We start from the raw sequence: 24,274 nt of genomic DNA, 5'->3' as shown, positions 1-24,274 counted from the left end.
CATTTTCTAAAGGACCTCACAAGAGATGGGGATATATAGAACTATTTCATTGCAACAAAGAAGATCAAATTGTTGATATCATGACAAAGCCTTTGATGCTAGATTAGTTTTCTACTTTAAAATCAAAGTTGAGAGTATGTCAATCAAAAGAGATTTATTAGTTGTTTTATAATTGTTTGCTTGTTTCCTTAATCTGAATTCTGGTAATTTCATATTAGGGTATTGTCTGTTATGCTTTGTTGAGTAGGATAGATTTTGATGTGACTTGTATTACAAATCACAAGTTAGTTAGCATTCTTTGAAAAGTTATTGGTTTTGCAAAGTCTCTTTTGTATTGATGCCTATATTAAGGCATTTTGAAGAGTTACTTGCTTTGCAAGTAACAATTCTTTTTTGTATTGAAGCTTATATTAAAGCATTTCCATTGTAACGAGAATCAAGTTATTGCATCACACTCTAGCAAAAACATCCACGGTAGGCATACTATTTCTTAGAAGACTAAAATTCCATAGTTGTTCTCACTCTAGCAAAAACATCCACATATAGGCCTACTATTTTTTTAGAAGATTAAAATTTCATAGTTGTTCTCACTCTAGCAAAAACATCCACGTATAGGCATACTATTTTTTAGAAGATTAAAACTCCATAGTTGTTCACACTCTAGCAAAAACATCCACATGACGTGCATACTGTATTTTAGAAGATTAAAATTCCATAGTTGTTCACACTCTAGCAAAAACATCCACATGCATACTGTTTTTAGAAGATTAAAATTCCATAGTTGCTCATTATCCTTTGATTCTACTGCTTAATAACACTTAATATCAACAACTTTCATGTTGCTTATCAAAAAACAATAACCAAAAAAAAAACAACTTTCATGTTGATTTAAAAGATCCAATTCTTTGATATAGAAGCCTTTAAGATCAACTTATGATTTGAACCAAATATCTTCTTTTTACTAAATATCACAAGAGTCATGGTTGAAGTATCTTTGTTTTTTTTTTTTATTTGCACCTATAATATAGTCAAACTTGGAAGGTAATGATCTCATGACTTTCTCTTAAACTTGTTGACTAGTGATATCTCGCACTTCAATAATAATAAAAATTCAACCACCTTGATTCTCTGTCTGAAGCAACTCATATTGCTTTCTTAAAAATAATAACTAATTGTCATAAAATCGTTGCATTGATGGGGATGGCCACCTACTTTATTTTTATATGAATGAAATGTTGAATAGAAGAACTTGAAATTGTCAGATGTTTTATGTAGTCCAAAAAAACAAAATGGTTTATTGAACCTATAGGATTTGCTCTGTTACTCAATATAAGTTAAGTCAAATGGCCGAGTTTATAACAAAATAAAGAACAGGAATCTTATAGAGTGATATACATTTAGTCCCTTCCACCAGTGTTGCCCCAAAACTACATCAATGAGTAAGGTATTCTCACTATGATTTGTGCTTTTGTGAAACTAACCTCGGGAGGCCACTCTTGAAACTACTCTTATAGTACATTGATTTCGACCCAATCCATGTGGGGCAATCTGAATCTACTTACCCTTTATATTGTTTTATTAAATGTATCAACTAGTTATTATGTACAAAGATAAACTACAATGAATACCAGCAAAGGATTGATTACATGCTGGCAACAATGGAAGGAAGTTCTGTTTCTGCTTCTTGATCTCCTCCACCGGAAATCTCCACTGTCTATAATACAGAAAACAAATATGATTAAGATTTTAATGGGATAATAACGGGAAAGAAACAAGATTCATGTTATACACACCTCTGAATCGTTCTTCTCCCCGGAAAGATAACGATCCAATGCACCTCTACCATAAAGGATTTTAGCGCCTTTCATAAGGCCTTCACTTCCAAGTCCAACAGAGTCTTCATCAACAACAACACCATCTATAACATCGTCGCCTGTTCTGACATCGGGAATCTGCACAAAAATTGATCCAATCAAGCAAATCATCTTTGTTTAACCTAGCTTCAACTACACTCGGAACATTACAATCAACCATGAGATAGATGTTGGAGTGTGGCTGTGTTATTATGTTTAGTTGTCTTTGATATAGAGCACCCTCTCTGACATCAGAGGCAACGCCTTCACTCCATTTTACACTATGAACATATTATTCATCTCAAGAAAATAAAACAAGCATACATACCTCATACATGGCATCTGCTAAAACATTCTCTATTATTGCACGTAGGCCCCGAGCCCCAGTATTTTTAGACATTGCTTTTTTTGCAATTGATTTGCGAGCATTTTCCGTAAAGTGTAGTTTCACCTGAAAAAGAAGTACACAACAAATTTTGTTGTCAGAACAGCCATATCCGTATGCCAACAATTCACAATCTAAATAAGCAACCAATTCCATTATTCTTTTTATTTGGTTAATCCTCGATCATCATTAAAATGATCATAAACAAACAGGTATAAATTTATTTATAAGTGAAAAGACCCAGACCTAATGTATTAAGCTTAAGGGTCAGGATATAATGTTAGGTTGCATTGTAGCTTCATGTTCTTCAACGGATGTAAATATTTTGAGAGTTAGAGATACTGGTTTGGTATTGGAGAGAAAACTTGTCGGTAGTAAAATATACAACAAACTAGGAGCTTCGTGGAAACTTACTCCATTAATTTTGAATGTCTTCTTGTATTGCTTCTCTAGAGCACTCTTCGGTTCTGTAAGGACCTACAGAAATTACTGCTATCAGGTAACAAGAAAAGTGACTTGTAAAGTTCAAAAAAATAAGCACTTATAAGGACATAATTTGAGTAAACAGAACACTTTAAATCCAACTTCCTCACCAACCAATTCAATTTCACTATCCACAAAAAATACTCAATCCACTTCATTCAATTGTGAAAACAGCCAAATGAGAAAAGCATTACAGGTACAAAAAATTGAGTGACCAAGCACAAAAGTTACACATAAAACCCACCTGAATGAGTTGATTTTCAGTTAAAGCTGACAGACTGACAAGAATAGGAAACCGTCCAACAAATTCAGGAATTAAGCCATATGCAATAAGATCACTGCTTTCAACCTGTCACAAATAATAATTTTCAATGATGTATAAATTCAACTTCAAATTAGTTGATTAGTACTAAAAGCCAGTATGCTTACAAGATCGGTCACATGAAACTTACAGTTCCTAATAAGGATGATGCAACAGCTGCCTCTGTGATACTGCCGGCTCTCATCTTTGCACGTACAGGTGCTCCAAATCCAATAGAAGAATCTTGGCGCCTGAAAGGAGAAAAATAGACTTACAACACTGCACATACCATATTACAACACTAATGCAATGAAATTTTCAGGTTTGTTCAACCTGTCAGAAATTGTTTTCTCTAAGTCAATGAAGGCTCCTCCGCAAATGAAAAGTATATTCTTTGTGTCAATCTGGGAAAAGACATAGATGGCACAACAATAATAAATAAAATGAAAACTACAAACGGCTCTTTGCAATTTAGAAGAATATCAGATATGAAATTCAACCAATCCAGAATGTTCAAATGCATATATATGTATAAACAAACAGAAATTATATATGTATACACAAACTGAAAGAGAAGTGGATAAATCTTAAAAGAACAAAAAAGATCAGTCAAGCTTATTTTAAAGGTTTGAACAATTAACATTCTTAAATATTGAAATATGACTGCGCCCACTTATCAATTCCATGAATATATCTGATAACCCCTACAGGCTACAAGCAAATAAATACCTAAAACTGTAAATCATAAAGAATATAGAATAATAATGTACACATACCTGAATATTGTCACCTCTTGGATGCTTTCGAGCTCCCTTTTCGGGAACATTGACAACCTGGATTGGACAAAATGCAACAACATCAACATACAATGGACTGCTAAAAATACTAAATTAAAAATAGTAACCAGGCACACTTCAGCAATCTTAAGACTTTTGTTTCATCTTCACGTTGGAAGCAGATTGATAAAATTTTAAATCCAATTATCTAGTTTTTTTAGTGTTGGTAATTATGAAGAAAAAAAACTAACCGTTCCCTCAAGCATCTTCAGTAATGCCTGCTGAACACCTTCACCAGAGACATCTCTACTGATATTAAGGCTTTCCGACTGAAATGCCAAGAAGTGACTTAGAAAAGTGGACAAATAATAGTTGGAAGGGAAATTAGAGATAATAATGGAGAACCTTTTTGGTAATCTTGTCAACTTCGTCAATGTAAACAATGCCTTGCTGAGCAGCTGCCACGTTATAATCTGCAGCCTGAAATAAATGTATGCATTGTTGATTCAGACCACAATTTGGTATGCCTATGTTAGCTAATTTATATTTCTTTTATCAAACAGAAGCTAGTTCCATGATTTCACGGAAGAAAAACCAACTAATTTTTTTTACAATTGATAGAGCATGGAAAAAACATACTTAAAAAATAATGCAGGGAGCAATAAAAGAAAATTATTCCCAACAACAAAGAAAATTTAGCAATAGCATGCATTAGTACAAGTACGCATTCAATACGCTCAATTCATAAAAATATAAGAATTGAAGCCCTTACGTTCTAGCCAAGGAATCACACATTAAACCCTTTAAAACCCAGTTAATGTTCCATTGATATGTAGATATGAAAAGACATTGGTCATGGATATTGGTTAAGGCTTAAGAACATTAAAAAGCAAGGAATAAATACCAATCTAATTTTCCATTTAAATTTACAGTTTTTTTTTTAAAATAGCAAAAAGAAACTCAAAGATTGGATACAGTATCATTAGTCTTGTTTGGGTTGTCTAAAGAACTTAAGAATCCACATTACTATAGTATCAAAGTATTTACCATGAGGAGCTTGTATAATATGGACTCCACATCTTCTCCAACATAACCAGCCTGCAAAAGGTGATGTTAGAGCTAGACCAACACAAAACATATAGCTTTCACATAATATAAATTAAGCTGAAAATAATATAAATACAAGAATACATACTGAATAACTGTCATATAAATTCCAATCATTGAGAAAAGGAAACGAAATAATCCCCTACAGTACCTTTAGTGCCCTTTTAGTTTGACAAGGAAACGAAATAATCCCCTACAGTACCTTTAGTGCCCTTTTAGTTTGACAAGGAAATGTTTCCAGCACATATCTATATTAGGCTTCATTTAGAATTTGAATAAATTGTCTACACTTTTTAAGTACATGAGATTAGAGGATAGGGATGGCATCAACATGCACATTTTTCTTCTTTTTTATCATGGAAAATTACAGCCTATGTGGAACATTACAAGTGTTTCAACAGGAAAAGAAAAAAACTCCCAAGTCCAAACAATTTCTTTCCTCTTCCCGTTCCAATTTTATGTTTTATTAATTCACTTCAACATATGATAAATAAATCAAAAAACAAGAATAAAGCCTATGATAAATAAATCAAAAAACAAGAATAAAGCCTTCTAACTTGCCTGAGTGAGTGTAGTTGCATCGGCAATAACAAAGGGAACATTTACAAACTTAGCCAGGGTTTTAGCAAGTAATGTCTTCCCTGTCCTTGAAACAACATAAAGAAAAACAAGTTAAACTGGTAGCCAGGAGAATCAAGGAAACAATTTTTAAAAGAAATGATGATGGAAAAAGCAAAAGTCTCAAACTTGATTAACTCCCTTATCTATTTCAAAAAAAAAATGACGATTTCACGGGAGAATTCAAAACCAATGCTCAGCATAAAAATTCAATAATATACTAGTTCACAGTGTTGTCGATGGCAGATGGTAGCCCATGGCAGAGAAAAACCCGCAATATCAGCCCATATTTACCGATGAGGCTAGCCCAAAAAACGCCACTGATATCTGCCATGGGCAATATTCAACACTGCTAGTGCAACTAAATGAGACTAGGCCGCTGACAGTCAACTAAATCCATTACAAAAATTTGAGATTCAAAGAACAAAAGCATCGCAGATTAACATCTTACAACACTAAAACATGACAACACAGAGCTGTAAGTACGGATTACACTCTAGAGTTTAGAAGGTAAAAACTAATTTACCTGATCCTGTTGGCCCCATCAAAAGGATATTACTTTTCTCAAGTTCAACTTCTTCATCATCGTCGTCAACAACATCAGTTTTAACATCATTACTTGAATCTCCTGCAGGCCTAACATTCCAAATAGTAAGAACATGAAAAGAAAAAAAAAACAGTAGCCCTAAATACAATCGAAGAGTTTAAACCAAAAGTAAAAAAGTGTGTGCATCAAATTAATGAAAGGATAAACACATGCTGAAGTAATATACCAACCACATGGACTTTTCATGAAAGATTCTCTTATAGTGATTATAAACTGCCACAGAAAGCACCTACAAATCCAATTGAGGTTACAACATTAACAAAACCATCATCAATCATCAATCAGTGAAAAGAAAAAGCTTTGAAAAAAAATCTACACACGCACCTTCTTAGCTCTCTCTTGTCCAATTACAAACTTATCAAGCCCCTTACAAATTTCCTTCGGAGTAGGGAAACTACCTCCCAAGTTAGACCCACCCCAACACCCATCTTTCAAATTCGCCGACCCAGAATCACCACCGGAGCTAGCACCGCCACCACCACCTCCACCGCCACCAGAAACATCATAACCAGAATTCCCCGGGCGAACAACAATTCCAGCACCGGACCAAACTTCAGGAGGATCCCCAAACGAAGAAACAAGAACCCTATAAGCCGTTCTATCATAAGGAACAAGATTAGGGTTTTGATCGGGTGTGGTAGAGTCATCGAAATGAGCGGTGCTACTACGACCCTTTTGGTTGTTGTGAGCAAAATCGCCACGGAGAGAAAGGGGTTTGAAGGAAGTGAAGTGATAAGGAGTGTTGATTAACGGTGAGCGAGGTGGAGAGTGAGAATTACCAGCGTTTGTGTAGTTGAAAGCGAAGTACCGCAACTGAGATAACGCAAGGGTTGCTTTATCTTTGTAGTTTGAAGGCTTCGATCGAAACGCAGCAGCAGCAGCCATGGATGAAATGGAACAAGGTTGATTTGATTTGTGACTGTTAGGTGTTTGATTTTATGTCAGATAGAAAGAAAAAAAAACATGGATTCGTGGGTAGTGTTTGGTTGAGGTTGAATATGATGTTGTTGTGTTGTGTGTGGATGAATGAAATCGGAATTGTGTCTTGAAGAGAAAAAGTGTTGTCTTATTAAGAGAATTGAGTTTGCGGGAAGGGATCAAACACCTCTATCGGTTTTTTTTTTTTTTTTTAATTTCCTTTATCCGTTCTCGTTTTTTGGTTTTAGAGTGATTGATGTTCAAAATATACTTTCACAAATGGTTTTTTGGATTTACAATGGTTGGTGTTCAAAATACTAGTTTAAATTAGTCACACAAAAAAATACTAGTTTAAAAAAATGGTACTTTTCTTCTTTCTTTTGGTCTATAATAATAGCAAAATTATATTTAAAAAAAAAACTAGTTGATGTTGAGTGGGATGTTGAAAGTGGTTGTTAGTTTTATATTGAGTAGGTATTTTCTGTCGTTTAATCTTTTGAAATACTCTTGGATGAATGAAGATTGCAAGGGCTTCATCAAAAAACGAGTCATTGATTGTCGCACTACCATAATTTGATATGTTCCGCTCAAAACTAGAATGACTGGACAGTAATTTGAGTTAAGTTATTGAAGGAGGGGGTCTAGAATTGTTGTGGTTGGGATGGATTCAGAGTGATCGCGGTTGTAATGGATAAAAAGGGATTTGTGGTTACTGGGAAAATCCTAAGCTCTGCATTGGTTATATATAGAGAGACACCTATTACTTTACAAGTCGATTTTATAATAATGAGTTAGGTCACACCAAGCCTAAAAGACAATTGTGTGTGAGGGGGTAGATTGGGAAAATCTCAAGTCTCACATTGATTAAAGATAAGCTTTCGAAAGAGTTTATATAGAGTGACACTACACACCTTACAAATCGGTTTTGTAAGAATACGTTAGGTCAAACTCTAATAGTGGCTGGAGTGTTTGGAAGTTGTTGTTTTCTTGAGGAGTAGGTTGTGTGCATAAAGCGTCCTTAGAATTTCTTTCGAGTTTAATCACTTAAGTAAACTAAAACTTGTGATTTTTTCACTAGAAATACTGTTAAGCAAATTGACACGCCCAGTGGGACTCTTTTGTGCAAGAAATTTAAACTTTTGCAAAAAAGTGTTTGTGCTTTTATTGTTCATTCTGTTCTTCATAGCAATATTTTTAATGTATGGGTGTTTATGCATCTAAGGAGTGGTAAAATTCTTGAGATGACTCGTCAATCGTCAAACAATCTTTCTCTTCCCCATAACGACGCTCCAAATGTAGAAGAACAATCAATCGACTTGACGGTTGGTGGTGCAGAAACTCAAACGTCTGTTGGAGTAACCGTTCCTGTTATAAGTCAAATGTCAATTATGAAGATGTTTCTAGAGGTGGTGGTTCCCCCACCACAAGCAACTAGTTTTCTAAATCTTCCCAATGGTACACAAACTAATATAGGAGACCCTAAGTCTTCTTTCCTCCCAAGTTTTATGCTACCCCGCCTGGAAGTAGGGAATATTCATACTGGATGTCAACTACAATGATGACAGACCTACAAACTGATGCATTTATGTATGCAGATAATGAAATGATTATTGTATTTCCTCTTAATTAATACCTACCATCAGGATCTGCTATTAGTAATCCTGGTCGAATGGCACAACCCCAAGGAGGATTAGGATATGTCCCTGAGGTTATGCCATCATTAACTACTAGTTTCCTCTTGGATATGAGGCAACCAAAGTATGATAGTAATCACAATATTGTTAACATGCTTACGTAACAATTTGGTACCATGTTTAATCCTCTAATCTAAAACACAGACCAAACTTACCAATAATTGGCGCATCAAATGGGTCAAATTCCTGATTTCTTTGGTGCTCGCCAAGTTCCTGTTCAAATGGTCACTTAAATCCAAGCAGTTGGGGTCATTCAAAAATCAAGAAGTTGCAAACAATGAAGGTTTTCCTAATAACCAAGTGCAATAACGGGTTATGTCCCAACCTGTCGAACAACCCATACTCAGGGTAGTCGAAATGGTCCAAAGGTAGTATTGGTCAATAGGAACCAGGATGCAGACCAAGTGTTTAGGAGAGTCCAACAAAACAATTTTAGGGGAAAATAAAAATTCGGTTGTAAATATATCAGTAGACTTATTCCCATTTATAAATATATTAGTAATTTATTCTCGTTTATAAATTAAAAAAAAAATCTTTTGCAAATAAAACAATAATGGTGTATACACTCGTGGTAACTTATACATGATTGTCTATTTCACATTAGTGTGTGACCAACATAAAATAATTCCCTATAAAAAATTATAAATGGATAGAGTTTATATTTCAATAATTCCTAACATTCTTCCTATAAAAAAATATAAATGGATAGAGTTTATATTTCTGCAGCTGCTATAGCCACATTGCAGCCAATTGCTTCTCAATATTTCTACACCAAAGATTGCTTTCCAATAAACATCTAAAAAATATAATCTTTATATATTTGAATCAAGCAAAATGAGCTCCAAGTGTCGTTTGTTAGAGGAACTTGTCACAGTTCACATTGTTTACAACGATCAGCAATCTTCCACAAATCCTTTGAGTCGTTGATGTCCTTCACAACTTCAATCGGTCGCACCACTGATGTTAATTTAGACCTGTTACAAAAACTTTATTAAACTGGACACAGAGAATGAAAATGTGGTGATGAAGAATATGGGAAGCTAAATACGTGAAAGAGTAAGGATTTAGAATGGTTCCATATATTGTGGAGAATGGATATGGGAAGTTGTGATACGTGAATATCAAAAGAGTCTATTCCAATTCCTATGAGATGCATTTAATCGTGTAGGACAATGGATATGGGAAGTTGAGATATGTGAATATGATATGGGAAGTTGTGAGAATGGATATGGGAAGTTGTGATATGTGAATATCAAAAGAATCTATTCTAGGAGAATGGATATGAGAAGTTGTGATATGTGAATATCAAAAGAGTCTATTCCAATTCCTATGAGATGCATTTAATCGTGTAGTGTAGTGGAGCAATAAGTGTGGGTATTTTCAAATTCTGCATTGAATAATATACCAAATTAGTTTGGCCATAATAGAGTCTATTCCAGTTCCTTCTTCATGCATGAATCGTGAATAATCAAAAAAATATCAAAAAAAATAATCAAATAATCAAACAAATCAAATATAAACCAAAAATCAAATAAATAAATAAAAAATAATGTATCAAATTGTGATGGATTGACACGTCAGTAAAATTAAATGCCAAATGAATATGGTAACAGCATAACATTGATTAGTCTCTTTTATCCTTGGAATAAGAAAAGTTATAACATTTAATCAGAAGGTTAGACTTGGAATTTCAGGTACTTCAATTTTAATAGATTGGTAATAGATTAGATTAGATATTAGATCGGGTTTGCGGGAAGGAATCAAACACCTCTATCGTTTTTTTTAATTTCCTTTATCTGTTCCCGGTTTTTGGTTATGAATTTCTCAATCCACCCCTTGGATCTCTTACACACCGCGTGAAATTTCATTTTTGCCCTCAGCTTTCGTAGATGCACTTCCGGAAGCACCCAATTTCTTCAAAAAAATTTGTTTTCTTCCGTAGATGTTACTACGGAAGTAAAATAAACTAGTATATATGGGGAAAAATATAAATAAAATCAGTTCAGGGATTGTTTCGTAGGTACATCTACGGAACAGCTTGGCGCTAGGCTGTTCCGTAGATGCACCTACGGAAGTGTCTGATATAGCTTGAACCAGCATGATCACTCCCTCATTGTTTCATTTCTTCAAACTATCCATATTCCACACCCTAAAAACCCTACATCATCAATATCATTTTTTACTCCAAAGTTCCAACTTTTTGGTGCAACATATCAAAGGGGGCAAGAGAAGACTCAATTACAGGTAAATATCCATCTTCAACAATTATATTGTTCACATTATGCAACTAATTTTCTGCAAAAAAAGTCACGCTGCTTCCGTAGATGCATCCACGGAACGTGTTGATGAATAACACTTTCGTAGGTGCATATACGAAACAATCACTGAGTTGTTTTTTCCAGCAGTTATGTAATTCTGTGTTATTTTTTCAATTGTTTCCAAATAAGTATGGTGCACCCCGATAATATTCCAAGAGAATTAACTCCTTTAGTCGATGTTTGTACAATTGTTGATGGGGTAGTCGTAAAGATGGTAGATGTCGGAGGTGACTTTAGTAGCAAGGAAAACTTTGATGATCGTGAAAGCATGCTAACTTTGATGATAAGACGAGTAGGGGAGATAGGAGTGCGATGCAACAATTGTTGAAAATGTTGGATGCTAACAAATATGTATCGCGGTATAGAACTTGCGATGACAAGGTTATGGTCCGAGATATTTTTTGGACTCGTCCAGATTCGATAAAGTTGTTCAACACTTTCCCGACAGTGCTCATCCTCGATTCTACCTACAAGACCAACACGTATCGACTCCCATTATTTGAGATAGTCGATGTTACATCCACCGAGAAGACATTTGCCATTGGTTTTGCTTTTTTGGAGTGTGAAAAAGAAGATAATTTTTTGTGGGCATTGGAGGTGTGTCGCTCACTTTTGAAAAACTAAGTCGAGATGCCTAAGGTGATTGTTACGGACCGCGACTCTGCTTTGATGAATGCGGTTGCAGAGGTATTTCCTTATTCCGATGCATTACTTTGTCGATATCACATATCATGTATTGTGAGAAGTAAGGTTAAACCCGTTGTGGGGACGAAACAAGTAGAGATCAAAGGTGGGAAATTGGTGAAGCCCGGAGTGATTGTTGACCAAATAATGGATGCATGGACTCGTATTGCAAGTTCGTCGATAAAAGAATTGTATGTCGATGTCGTATTGCAATTTCGGAAAATATGTGAAAAAATCCCGATTTATTGAAATACGTTGAAAGCACCAATAGAGTTTAGTAGGCACATGCTACTTTGAAAAATTGGTTGTGTAATAGCAAGGGCGATTTTTGTCGCGGTTGGGACACCATAAATCTCATGATTTCTAACCAACATAACGAGATACAAACCTCATTGGGTTGAAGCATTACGGTGTTGGAGCATCGATTTAAGGATGGCATCCTTTACTCTCAATTGATCGACAATATGTCTCGGGTCGGGTTGAATTATATCTTTCACGAGGCCAAATGCGGTGAAACCATTGGTGGCGATAGCGCAAAGTGTGGTTGAACTATTACTAGAACGTATGGTCTACCGTGTGCTTGTGTCGTTGCTAAAAAGGTGAGATTCAGTGAGCCAATAAGAATGGATGAAGTCATTCCTCATTGGAAGAGACTTAGTTTTGATGATGATGGTTGCATCGAAGAAGAATCAAATATCTCTATTTCTTCTGAATTGGAGGCGATACAAGAGAGGTTTTCGAAGGCCGATGACAACATGAAACTATACATCAAAGAACAATTGCGGAAGATTGGATTTCCTGAAACAACCGACATGAAACTGCCGTCTCAATCGGTTAAGACAAAGGGTGCTCTGAAGAAAGTGAAGCCTACGCCAAATGGCAACTCGACTACAAGGGATCCTTTATATTACGAGTACATCGACAAACTCTTTCCCGACTCACCTACTCCTAAATCTAAAAAAGGTTCAAACAAAAGAGCTCGCATTAGCAAACCTCCTCCTAAACCTATTACTCTAAAAGTTTCGATTCCGACACCTATTGACCCAAAACTTACATCAATTTAAGAGGTACATATTGTTCCAAAAATTCCATCAATCGAAGAGATACATATTTGTTGGAGCGGTAAAGCGGCAAGCAACAAAAGTTTTGGAAATATTTATCTGGGAATTTATCGTCTCCACAGGGACTAGTGATATCAAACAGACGTTCAATAGTTTCCAAAGTTATGAGTTTAGATTGAATTTGTTTAAAGCATAAAAACACAAAAATAAATGTATCAACATAAAAGAATTCATTCCTCAATAGAAGAGAATTATCAAGCAGAAATATAATCAACTTCTCACAGACTAGTTCTTATTGACCGAATATACTCAACTTGTAACCTATCAATATTACCACATGTCAACAACACAACCCACAACATTATCTAAGTGACGATCTCTCAGACACCTAAACAACACGTGAGAAATCCGAGCTTCCCGTAAATGTCAATCTCTCAGACAAACACGACCACTCAGACGCATTAAGCACTGACACTAAGTGATTATCAACCTAATCCATCTCTGCAATTAAGTTAATAGAAAATCATCCTAGATAAGCATTAGAGCCCTACATCTCTATAGCAACTCAAACACAAAGCAACAAAGCAACAATCTAAGACAATAATCCATAAAAATATGAAAGCAAGAGTTATATAACATAATAGTCAACAAATATACACGAGTTCAAAGGAAATACATACAAACCACCCAACAATGGAAATTAAAAAGAGAAGAGAGAAAGAGAAAACAAACATTTCTTGGTTTGTCAACACCAATTGATGAGGAATACACTCCCAATCCACAAATTGCAAGATCCTTCGTTGTTTTCTAACACTAAGCTACAAAGAAATGAGTTTGATGGAGTTGAGAGAACAAAAACCCTCTCCCAAAACCATCCGCTAACAAATGAAATGAAATTGAAATATAAACAAAAATCTGCTACGCGACTTTCACCCGGCGAGCCAATTGCTCCGCCCGGCGAAACCTTTATTCCTGGCCACACAGCCTCTGCCACGTCAATAAGCTGGAAAAATATCTTCTTTCGCCTGGCGAACGAAATGCTTCGCCCCGCGACTCCTTCTTCCTCCGCCCGACGACCAAGAGGCGGCCCAAGGCAGAAGCAAGACATAATTTTCCAACGCTCGTCCGACGAGCCAATTGCTCCGCCGGGCGACTCACACCAGAAGCAACTTCTTATTTTCTTCATTTGCTTCTTCCTTTATTGATCCACAAATGCATATTTGAAGCGTTATTACTCAATGCTCCATACATGCTCAAATACCTACAAAATGAATGAAAAACTATTAGTCGGTACATAAATGAATCAAAAACTCGATTAAATACAAAGTATACGTATTGTATGTAATATACACTAAAACTCGTCTAAATTGAGGAAAAGGAGAAGATAAGTGCCGCAAAAATATACACAAAATAACTACAATTTGGCACTTATCAATATTGCTCCAAATATTCCATTCATCGACGAGATGCCAGTTTTTATGCACAAATACATCGATCGGATCGTCAATGTGGTTGGGGACGGTAATTGTGGATTCCAGACCGTATTGGCTTTGCTTGGTAAGGGAGAGGATGACCATAAGCTTGTCCGTCTTGAACTTATCGAAGAGTTGATGAACCATAAAGACTCGTACATGGGGGTATTTGGAGACGAAATCAAATTTGAATCGGTGAATGAAGCTTTTGTTCCTTGTTTGGATGCTTACGCACCGATTTCAAAATGGATGAGATTCACAAAAATAGGACATCTTATTGCATGTGCATATGGCATGGTATGCATTGATTTGACACGATATTGTTTTTCGGGAACCTTTTTTCCGCTCTGCACCACACCTCCTATAAATTTTGATGATCATACTATGTGTGTTGGATGGCTCACAAAATCAAAACATTTTGTGCAAGTTTATTTGAAACCGGGATGCCTCGTACCACCTACGTCACTGGAATGGGCCCTTCATCATACTGAAGCTGCCGATACGTGGCCGGATCATTTTGTGGATAGGATGCACAATTTTGAAAGGTCGAACAACATCAAAAAGGAATCAAATGCTGAAAAGTCAATAATAGAACCTCTAATAGATTTAGCCGGCGAGAGTTCTTTTGATGTATTTTTCTATTTTCAAAGTGTAATATATGCACTCTATAACATTGCAATATAACCCTTTTTTGTGTTTACGTGTTTTAAAGTGTTTATGTTTTAGTGCTTTAAACTGCTGTTGCTACTGCCTTCTATTATGTTAAAAAAACTAACAGCAAAAATTTTGTAGATGTATCTACGGAAGGGTCTGATATTGAAAATTACAGGTTTTTACCGTATGTGCATCTACGGAACAGAGAAATCTACGACCTTTTCGTGGATATATCTACGGAAAGTTCCGTGACAGACATTCTATGGTTCACAATCACCAAAGGCTTCTATAAATTTGGGGTTTCTAGGGTTGTATTATTACACACGAACATAAACACAAACCCTAAACACAAACACAAAAATGTCTCGCATAAGGCCTTGTTCGTCAAACTCTCCATGCCGGTTAAATTTTGGAACATCCATTCCTTCGACCAACTCAAGAGGACTCTGATGTCTTTTTTAGAGGGGGAGTACAAATCCGGCGAAGTCATCAGAAGGATCCAGAGGCTTAGAACAAGAACCTCGTCTGAGACCGGAGAAAAGGAACGTTGGTGGGATGAAGTGGAAGGCAACGTTGATTCCATTCTAATGATACATGGATCCGTTGACATTGTTTTAGCTGTTAATTTCTTAGTTTTCTTAATTTTCTGTTGAAAATTTTGATGTATCTGTTGTACCCCAAAATCTGCCCTCATATATTTTCAGATGTCATTTTATTTCAAATAATTGACATAGCCCAGTCGGTAAGGATTTAAGTGTACAAGAGCGCAAGGTCCCGAGTTCGAATCCTATTTCTAACTTTTTTTCCCTTTTATTTGCTTGTCTTGGTGGTCAAGCAAAGAGAATTAGGAAAGTTTTGGTGGCAAAGAGAATTAGGAAAGTTTTGGTGAATTTTAATTTAGTCATTCTAATTATTTGATTGATTTCCTTGTTTAATTTGATTTGATCACCTTTATTTAATTTTGTTTCCACATTTGTCTTAACCTATTTTTTTTTTTTTTATATAAAACACCTTTCATTCACAACGAGACACTAACTTCTACTCTCCAAATTTTAGTCCCTCTCACGTACATAACAGTTACCTTCACCTTAATTTTTCTAGCATTCACTCTTACCACCATCATTGTTACAACATAAACCAGTTTAACCTTTCAACAACCATAACTATATAAGCCACTCATACATCAAAACATGTAAAAAGCCTTGTTTATACCATAAACAAATTTCCATACACCATTACAACACCAACATTTTCCAACATATGCTTATTACCAATATGCGATAAACCGTCATGTATATAATTTTCAAACCATCATTCACGAAGCAATAAAATCCAACACCTCATGTAGGCTGTGAATAAAAAAAGAGGAAGATGATTTTCAAACAATAATAGTATTTTGTTCCTTGTTTCTCATAACAGCTTATCCATAAAATTTGAAACAGGTACAAAAGGAAAAGTATAAATCTGATGCAGTAGGAAACGGAGACATCACTCACAACTTCTACCGTTAACACCGATAATGCCATCTGTTCCGTTCAGCCACGCGACGGGGCTCCCTTCGTCAACCATGCTCATCGCCGCAAGCAGTCAGATCTCTGCCTTTAGTCAGCCATGATCGATCTTAGCCCCATGTCATAGTTCTGCATACCGCACCAAATCGACGACGGCCTCCAACTGACGGCACCGACGTTCATAACCCGTTCGCCCAGTTCTCCATTCCGGCCTCTCTGACGAGATTACCGGTCTTTTCCTCCAGTCGCCATCCATTCGACGCCATCCCACCGGATATTCTTCGTTAGCCACCGCGAAGCCATTGAAGAGGTAAAGCTATTTGATTTTACGATTCTTCACCAATGAAATTGCTAAATGGTTGTCTTGAGTTTCGTTGGTATAGTTTGACAAAGTGAAGGAAAGTTGTTGTTGCCATGGTATCACTTATCACTAACATTAATTTATATGATTCAAAATATTATTATATTAATATATGTCATTAATGAAATTTATACAATTAAAATAATGTTTGCACAATTAAATATTAGAAAAGTTATTTTTTATTGATGTCATTTCACAAATATATATATATATATATATATATATATATATATATATATATATATATATATATATATATATATATATATATATATATATATATATATATATATATATATATATATATATATATATATATATATATATATATACGGGAAAAAGTGTATTACTTATTTAATTGTAACATACTACTATTATTTATAGTCAAATTCTATAGATTCAAATATTTTTGTAAATGATACCTAAACAAAAATAATATTTATATACGGGAAAAAATCTATTATTTATCTAAATTTTTTATATACGAAAAATGATATTTATATGATCCAAAAAAAATTTATTCAAAAAAGGTATACGACAAAAAAGATTATTATTTATCTAAATATTTTTATGTAATTGATACCTAAACATAAATAATATTTGTATATGAGAAAAACCTATTAATGATCTAAATATTTTCATATATGAAAAATGGTATTTATGATCCAAAAAAATTTTATCCAAAAAAGTACACGGAAAAAATCTATTAATAATCTAAATATTTTTATATACAAAAATTTACTATTGATTCAAGTATTTTTTAAATGATATCTAAACATAAATAATATTTATATACGGGAAAAAATATAGTATTGATCTAAATATTTTTATATACAAAGAATGGTATTTATAGTCCAAAAATTTTAATGTAAATTAAATATATTATATAAACAAATGCGCGTATCAAATCAGAATCCGTGCGTATGTACGGATTTGTTACTAGTTTTTACTATTGTTACTAAAAATGTGTAACCTAGTACTACACTACATTGTTTTTTTTTTTGGACGGTACTATACTACATTCTTTTTTTGGACGGTACTACACTATATTGTTAAGAAATCTGAAAATTTATTACTACTATAAATAAGGAATAGAGATGATGAGATGAGATGAGAGGAGAGGAGTAAAGTAAAATCATGTCTACCACCTATCTACCTAACAAAAAAAACCACCGAAAACGACTGCGTTTAAGAAGAAACCTTAATTTGGCGCCGGAGTTGGAATCAAAGATGGCGACGGCAGAGGAAATCAACAATGATCCACTTCCGACTCTTCCTATCGATCTCGTCGCTGAAATCTTCTGCAGGCTACCTGTGAAACTTCTCGTACAGCTCCGATGCATGTGCAAGTCCTGGAACTCTCTAATCTCCGATCGCAGTTTCACCAGAAAGCACCTCAGCCTCTCAACCACTCGCCGCATCCATTACGCCACATACGAACATAAACCCCACGAGTTGGTTCACAATTCTTACCCACTCGATTCGGTTTTATCCACTAAAGTCAAACCACGTCGTCTTCCTTTCAACAGCATCGTTGCTTCTTGTGACGGCATCCTTTGTCTCTGCGATAAACGTAAAGGTTGTGTTGCATTGTGGAATCCTTCTATTAGAAAGTTCAAGGAATCTCCCCCTTTTGAAAATACTCAAATTCTTAACCAGGTTTATACCACCTTCGGCTTCGGCTATGACCGCGTTTCTGATAATTACAAAGTGGTTGTTCTTTACTACACCGAAGGTAACTTGCTTGACACAACTAAAGTAAAAGTTCATACTTTGGGCACCAATTTATGGAAAACCGCCGAGAGCTTTCCTTTTGGTGCTGTCTGTGATGAACAACCCGGAACATTTGTAAGTGGTACCATTAATTGGATGGCCTATACTGAATGGCGTCGCAAAGGCCTGCTCTTTATTGTTTCTTTTGATTTGGGAACCGACTCTTATCGGAAGCTTTTGCCTCCTCATCATGCTGAGATCCGTCCGGATTACTTGAGATTGTCTGTCTTGAGGGATTGCTTGTGCTTAATTTCTGATCATCATATTTGGGTCATGAAGGAATATGGAATTCAAGACTCTTGGACTAAATTGTTCTCCGTTTCATATATGCAACATCCTACTAAGTGTTATGCCTTGTACAAGGTATTGTATATTTTTGAGGATGATCGACTGCTGCTTGAAACTCTAGAGGATTGGAAAAGGAAGTTGGTTGTTTATGATCCAAAGAATGATACTTTTAAGGTTACTAGGTTTACAAACATCCTAAATGTCTGTCTTGAAACTTTGATTTCACCTTGTTCTTAATGCTAGGATGTTTTATTTTCTACTCGCTATTTCATGGATTATTGTAATTTATGTTTGTCATTGCTGTTTAATCCCTCATCTTGTAATACATTTATATATTTCACAATAATTATATTTTTAAAGATTATAAGTATGATTTAGATGTATGTCTTTGTATCTTCTTGTGGTTTTAGAGGTGCCTTTAGCGTCTTTGTTATAATAAAACATTTTTGCAGACTTTGATATGATGCTGAAGCATAATTTATTATATTCTGCACCACCTAGATCTATGCATTACACTTTGAGATTGACTTAGTTTTGGAGCTAAATGCTCTGCTCATGAATTCATCAAAATCAAGTGGAACTAACTAACTTAGACATGTGTTTGTATTTCACACCAAATTCAAATTTCTCAAACTCAGGTTCCTTTCCAATATGTTAGTGTATCTCGTCTAATCATGACGTTCCCAGTGAGTGCACAAATTTATGTTAAGTGGTTTCTATATAAAGTTCTAGTAGGAAATCCTTCACAACCATTACATCATTCAACCTCTTCCCAAAAGACCCTCTTCCTTGTTGGCATTCTCATTGGAGAAGTAAGGAATCTCGATTGTGCCGGTGACCTTCTCCATGATTTTTTCGTCTGAGTCTCTTGTTTTGCCTTCCCATGAGATTAATGCGCTGATTTTGTAGGCAGTGATGATTTTTCCCTTGCAGACGTATGCATAGGCTTCTTTATCGACCTTGATTATGATGATGATGATGATGTCGAAGTACCTTCTCTGTCAAGGATTTTGAGGTTGTTGAAAAAAGTTCTAGACCATTTGAGACAATTCTGAAAAAGGTAGGTGTTGTTCAAACATTGGGAAACACTTCTCTATCCTGAAAAAGTTCTAGATCCTTCAAATTCTAATTCTACAAATAAATATTTTCTCAAGGTACACTAGTTCTACTCATCCATAATATACTTTGAGCTGAATTTAAATCTATAATTGTGATAATTTTGTACTTGACTTGCTCATTTTGCCAAATGTTTGGCATTTTGACAGCAGCACCAAGAAACTACTATACATTTTCATGTTATATTTATCAATCAATGAAAGTTAAGTCTATCACATAATGCATGCATTCCACTCTTTTAATTATATGGAATCTTGTAGAGTAGATCATTGTCCTATGTATTGACTAGCTTGGGAATATTTCCTTGTATTGAGTTATTGTGTGTACTTTGGGTTTTAGTGTAAAATATATCTTGGAAATAGTCAAGAATATGTTTCTCTATTAGATGGGGTCGTTGTGCACTATATAACCCTCTATTTTCATTGGGATTTGCTTAGTAATGCTTTTATTTTTTCCTCCATTTTCCTTTATTTTCGTTGAAGATGACAATGTCGTGATAGGTTTTTTGGTGAATATTTTGCTTCTGAGTCTAATGTGTTTCAAGTGTGTCTAAGGAAGATTCTCGAGGTTGAGAGTCACAAAAAAAGGTTGTGGTTTCCACGGTTTCTCGAGAGACAGGTGTGTTTCTAATCTTGATAATTATGTTTATGTGGAAATTGAAGAGAAAGAGTGAAATGATATTTTGGCTCATGTTATGCCTCTTTAATCAACATTGTTTGTCAGGTAGAAGGCTAACATTGAAGGCACATCTCTCTAGTGGACATTGGTTGCAGTTTGGATAGAGCAGGAAGACGCATCTTAGGCGGTGTTGATGGGTGTTGATGCTGACATAAGTGAATTGGTTCAAGTACCCACTTCCTTAGAGTTTGAGCAAGATGAATAGAGTGCACAAACAATCTAACAGGCAATGCTGATGCTAACATAGCTGAATTGGTGTCAGGATCCACATCTTCAGTAATATGAGGTACTTGTATCTTTCACTGGTTCTTTACACTACTCAAAATATCAATGATGCTACATACATATACATGTGTTTTTCCTTCCATCTTGCATGTCCATGGGTATAAAGGAAAATGATGGATTGGTGTATGGGTATGTTTTAGCTTGTTTGAACTTTGAAATGAGTATTATGTGAATGCATGGGTGGAATGGATGCATCTTTTACTTTAATTCAATTAGTAAAAGTAAAACTATACAATGCATGGTTATGGTTTTATAAGGATACATGATATGATACAATGTTCCAAACCATTCCTCCACAAACCATTACAAGACAAACCACAAATCAGAAAACCCAACCGTATCAAAAGCCAGTATTTCCTGCACCCTCGGCTAATTATATGTAGCACCCTCTTCAATGGTTTTAATTAACCAAGTTTGTTTATGCCTGAAAAAGTAGAGGTATGTGATAGCTAGCAATCTGTTTTTCTGTTAATAGTTGGGATATGCAGCTGTATAAGTCTTACTTTGATGCTAGCTTTATAGTATAACAACTTTTGAGTGGATTGTCGATGTAATCGATTTTTTCTGATCCGTTTACACTCCTATTAATAATATTAAATTACATTCAAGAATATTTTTATCATTTTACATATTAAATACATCTCTTTTTCTTCTATTTTTTACCTTTTTCTACACTAGTATATTAATCTACTCTATCCAAACCATATTTTCTCCCTTCCTATACTCTTTTTTCACTTTTTTCTCTCTCTGAATCCTCTCCCTCCCTCTGCAACTCTTTGTGACCTCCAACAAATATATGAAGATGATATTTGTGCTCCGCTTTCTTTGAGCCTTCATCTGTATTGAACCAACCATTGTTTTGGAACTACCGTCGCTGCCTCTCACCATTTCTTTTACAAAACGGTTGAAGCTAAACCAATGCATCGGAGTTCCTCAAGTCGCTGGAAACATCAATTCTAAAGGTTTAGTGTATTCTGTCAAGATTGACAAGAACATAATTCAAAAGAAAAGACATGTAAAGGGGTTTGATGCATTAAATAATAAGTAGGAATCCACTCCTTTTAATTCTGAACAGAATGATGGTGATGAAGAGATGCAACTGAGCGTGGCTGAAATTTATCAGCCACAATTACTCAGGCACCAAGCAGCTGATGCAAATAATGTATTGAAGCTAGTTTTTGACTTTCCAACAATGTGAGGTTATCAAGTGGAGGATCCCATGTACATGCTTGATGGGCCAAAAAAATATATCTTTAGAGGGCATCTCTAACTCGTAAGTCACTTGTCGCTTACTTCTTTTCTTTTCTATTTGATCAATTATGGTTCAATTTACCAAGAAATAATTAAAAAAACAACTTTTTGATTTCTTGTCTTGCATTTGTCAAAGCTGCAGTTTGTATATTTAGATATATTTTGTAATGTACTCATAAAAATAAGACCGAGTTGTATTTAAATATTTTTAACAAGGAAATCAGAAGTAGACAAATTACTCCTAGTCGATGGAGAGATCTTAGTGATCCACCAGGGCCTTCTCATTTGTGCATTGATCCACCAATGGAACCTGTACATACTTATGTTTTCCAGTGTAATTAATTTTATAAATGCTTGCATACGGTGCTTGCTGCATGTTTTAATTGCATATGATGCATGTTGGTTGAGCACCCTATTACTTGTTCTAGCGAAACCGTAGTCCTAAACACAGTTTTATGAACAAAACAATAATCTAGAAATTGGTTATATCAATATATGCGCGCCATTTTGACTTTCAAAAAGTGATATATAAGGTTATCGCTGTACTTCAGTGAAACTCATGATTGTGTTTTATTATGCCTTTGATATAATTAATCAATAATCTAGAGGTTAGTTTTGAAGTTTGGTGTCGTGTAAAAGGAGTAATTTCTTGCACTCATTTAGTATCGTGTTTGTAGCATATTATGCTGTTGCGGGTGAATCGGTTGGAAGGCAAGTGCATGTGGCTTTTCTGGAGTGTGTGAAGGATGATTTTGTTACAAAGTATGGCGGTGGGAAGGCTTCTACAGCTGCACCTAACAGCCTTAAGAAGGAATTAGTGTTGGTGTTTTATGAGCTTGATGATGGAGGGCTTGTTGTGATTTAGTATGACTTCAAATATAAAATAGACATCGATGTAGTGAATTATACTAGAACTACAGAATAACTAATCTAGCTGGTTATTATCAGATAAGTAATTAATAAAATGATGATAGTTAAACAATGCAATTCCGCTCTTTTTGTCTCCGAGGGAGCCGAAAGTTAAAGCACGGGGAACTTTTAAGGATTTACAGCTAGCTAACTGTGATTTTTATGTGTGCTATTTTTAGAATTGACAGGTGACTGCAATACTGCTAAGAAATTTTGTGCATTGACAGGTGACAACAATACTGCTAAGAAACTTTGTGTATTATACACCCTTATATTTTGTTAATGCATCTAATATATATATGTTGGTATAGCAGATAAATCTGCGTGGAGAACCTATGAATTTTCATTTCTTAGGGAAATGTTGATGGTAAGAAATGCAATAACAAGCTATTTTAGGAACTTTAGGTCTTTCTGATATAGGACAAAATTTTCCCGTTAATGATCCTAAGTGGAAGGGTTGTGATTGTGACTCTTCCGTGTTCCCCCAAATTTTCAGCTTCTTTGACAAAAGCGTTCAACTTTTCAGCTTCAGAGAGGAATCACTTTTCAAAATGCAAATTTTCAGTTTCTTTGACAATAGCGTTCAATTTTTTAGCTTCTCCAAAGAATCACTTTTCAAAACGAATCTGCACATTAAATTCAGGAACACAACAGGATTTAGAGCTACATCCCCTATTCCCAAGAACATATATGGTAAATAAAAGCATTCGTCTTTAATAACTCAAGGTGCATCTTCTTCGTCTATTGTTCAAAGCATTTGGCAGTTTCATAACCGAATTGGTGGATTTGGGGAACAAGCTCAGTTAGAAAGCCCTAATACCAGAGGTGATAGAAGTTATGGCACACTCGTTCGTTCTCGCACACAGACTGATATTAATCAACATGCTGGTACCCATCAGGTTTCAAGGCAGCTAGAACAAGGAGCTTTTTCATTTTCATCGCTATCATTAGCGTTAAATTTTGCAATGGATTCTGCAGAAAGATTAGTTCAGGACCTTGAATCTTATTAACCATTCAGAAAGAAGAGATTCTGTTTTGGAATTGATTGTTTTGGAATTGATTGTGTAGGAAGCACATGTGGTGTTTGAGGATTTGCTTGTTAGAGATGTTGTGATTTGGAATTCAATGGTTAATGGGTTGTTGTTAAAGTGTTGTTCATAATTGCAGAAAA

The 24,274-nt window shown here is 35.1% G+C and overlaps 3 protein-coding genes across 6 annotated transcripts; 2 read left to right on the top strand and 1 right to left on the bottom strand.

Moving 5' to 3' along the window:
• Positions 1-1,334: 1,334 nt before the first annotated feature.
• LOC131661297 (CLP protease regulatory subunit CLPX1, mitochondrial) lies at positions 1,335-7,277 on the bottom strand. Of its 2 annotated transcripts, none has more exons than XM_058930790.1 (15): positions 6,455-7,277; positions 6,301-6,359; positions 6,050-6,159; positions 5,467-5,546; positions 4,846-4,896; positions 4,204-4,278; positions 4,050-4,127; positions 3,799-3,855; positions 3,356-3,426; positions 3,174-3,273; positions 2,966-3,070; positions 2,653-2,715; positions 2,182-2,304; positions 1,794-1,952; positions 1,335-1,714 (listed from the first exon to the last, which is right to left on the bottom strand). In XM_058930790.1, the coding sequence occupies exons 1-15, from the start codon at positions 7,013-7,015 to the stop codon at positions 1,643-1,645; spliced, it is 1,764 nt and encodes a 587-aa protein (XP_058786773.1). In that variant the 5' UTR covers positions 7,016-7,277; the 3' UTR covers positions 1,335-1,642. The 2 variants fall into 2 exon arrangements, with proteins under 2 accessions (XP_058786773.1, XP_058786775.1); XM_058930792.1 differs by having other exon boundaries at positions 6,297-6,359; positions 6,455-6,592.
• A 6,994-nt stretch (positions 7,278-14,271) lies between these two features.
• Positions 14,272-14,961, top strand: LOC131657999 (uncharacterized). The gene has a single exon (XM_058927339.1). The coding sequence runs from the start codon at positions 14,272-14,274 to the stop codon at positions 14,959-14,961; it is 690 nt and encodes a 229-aa protein (XP_058783322.1).
• Positions 14,962-17,891: 2,930 nt separating this feature from the next.
• Positions 17,892-23,181, top strand: LOC131661296 (F-box/kelch-repeat protein At3g23880-like). Of its 3 annotated transcripts, XM_058930788.1 has the most exons (4): positions 17,892-20,598; positions 20,704-20,944; positions 21,746-22,216; positions 22,872-23,181. In XM_058930788.1, exon 1 carries the CDS (start codon positions 17,941-17,943, stop codon positions 19,099-19,101), a length of 1,161 nt encoding a protein of 386 aa, XP_058786771.1. In that variant the 5' UTR covers positions 17,892-17,940; the 3' UTR covers positions 19,102-20,598; positions 20,704-20,944; positions 21,746-22,216; positions 22,872-23,181. The 3 variants fall into 3 exon arrangements, with proteins under 3 accessions (XP_058786771.1, XP_058786772.1, XP_058786770.1); XM_058930789.1 differs by lacking the exon at positions 21,746-22,216; XM_058930787.1 differs by having other exon boundaries at positions 20,704-22,216.
• The last annotated feature ends 1,093 nt before the right edge of the window (positions 23,182-24,274 follow it).

This window comes from Vicia villosa, linkage group LG3 (assembly GCF_029867415.1).
Source record: "Vicia villosa cultivar HV-30 ecotype Madison, WI linkage group LG3, Vvil1.0, whole genome shotgun sequence".
Classification (NCBI taxonomy): domain Eukaryota; kingdom Viridiplantae; phylum Streptophyta; class Magnoliopsida; order Fabales; family Fabaceae; genus Vicia; species Vicia villosa.
The sequence above is the reverse complement of the archived record's forward strand: the minus strand, read 5'-3'. Positions and strand labels throughout refer to the sequence as shown.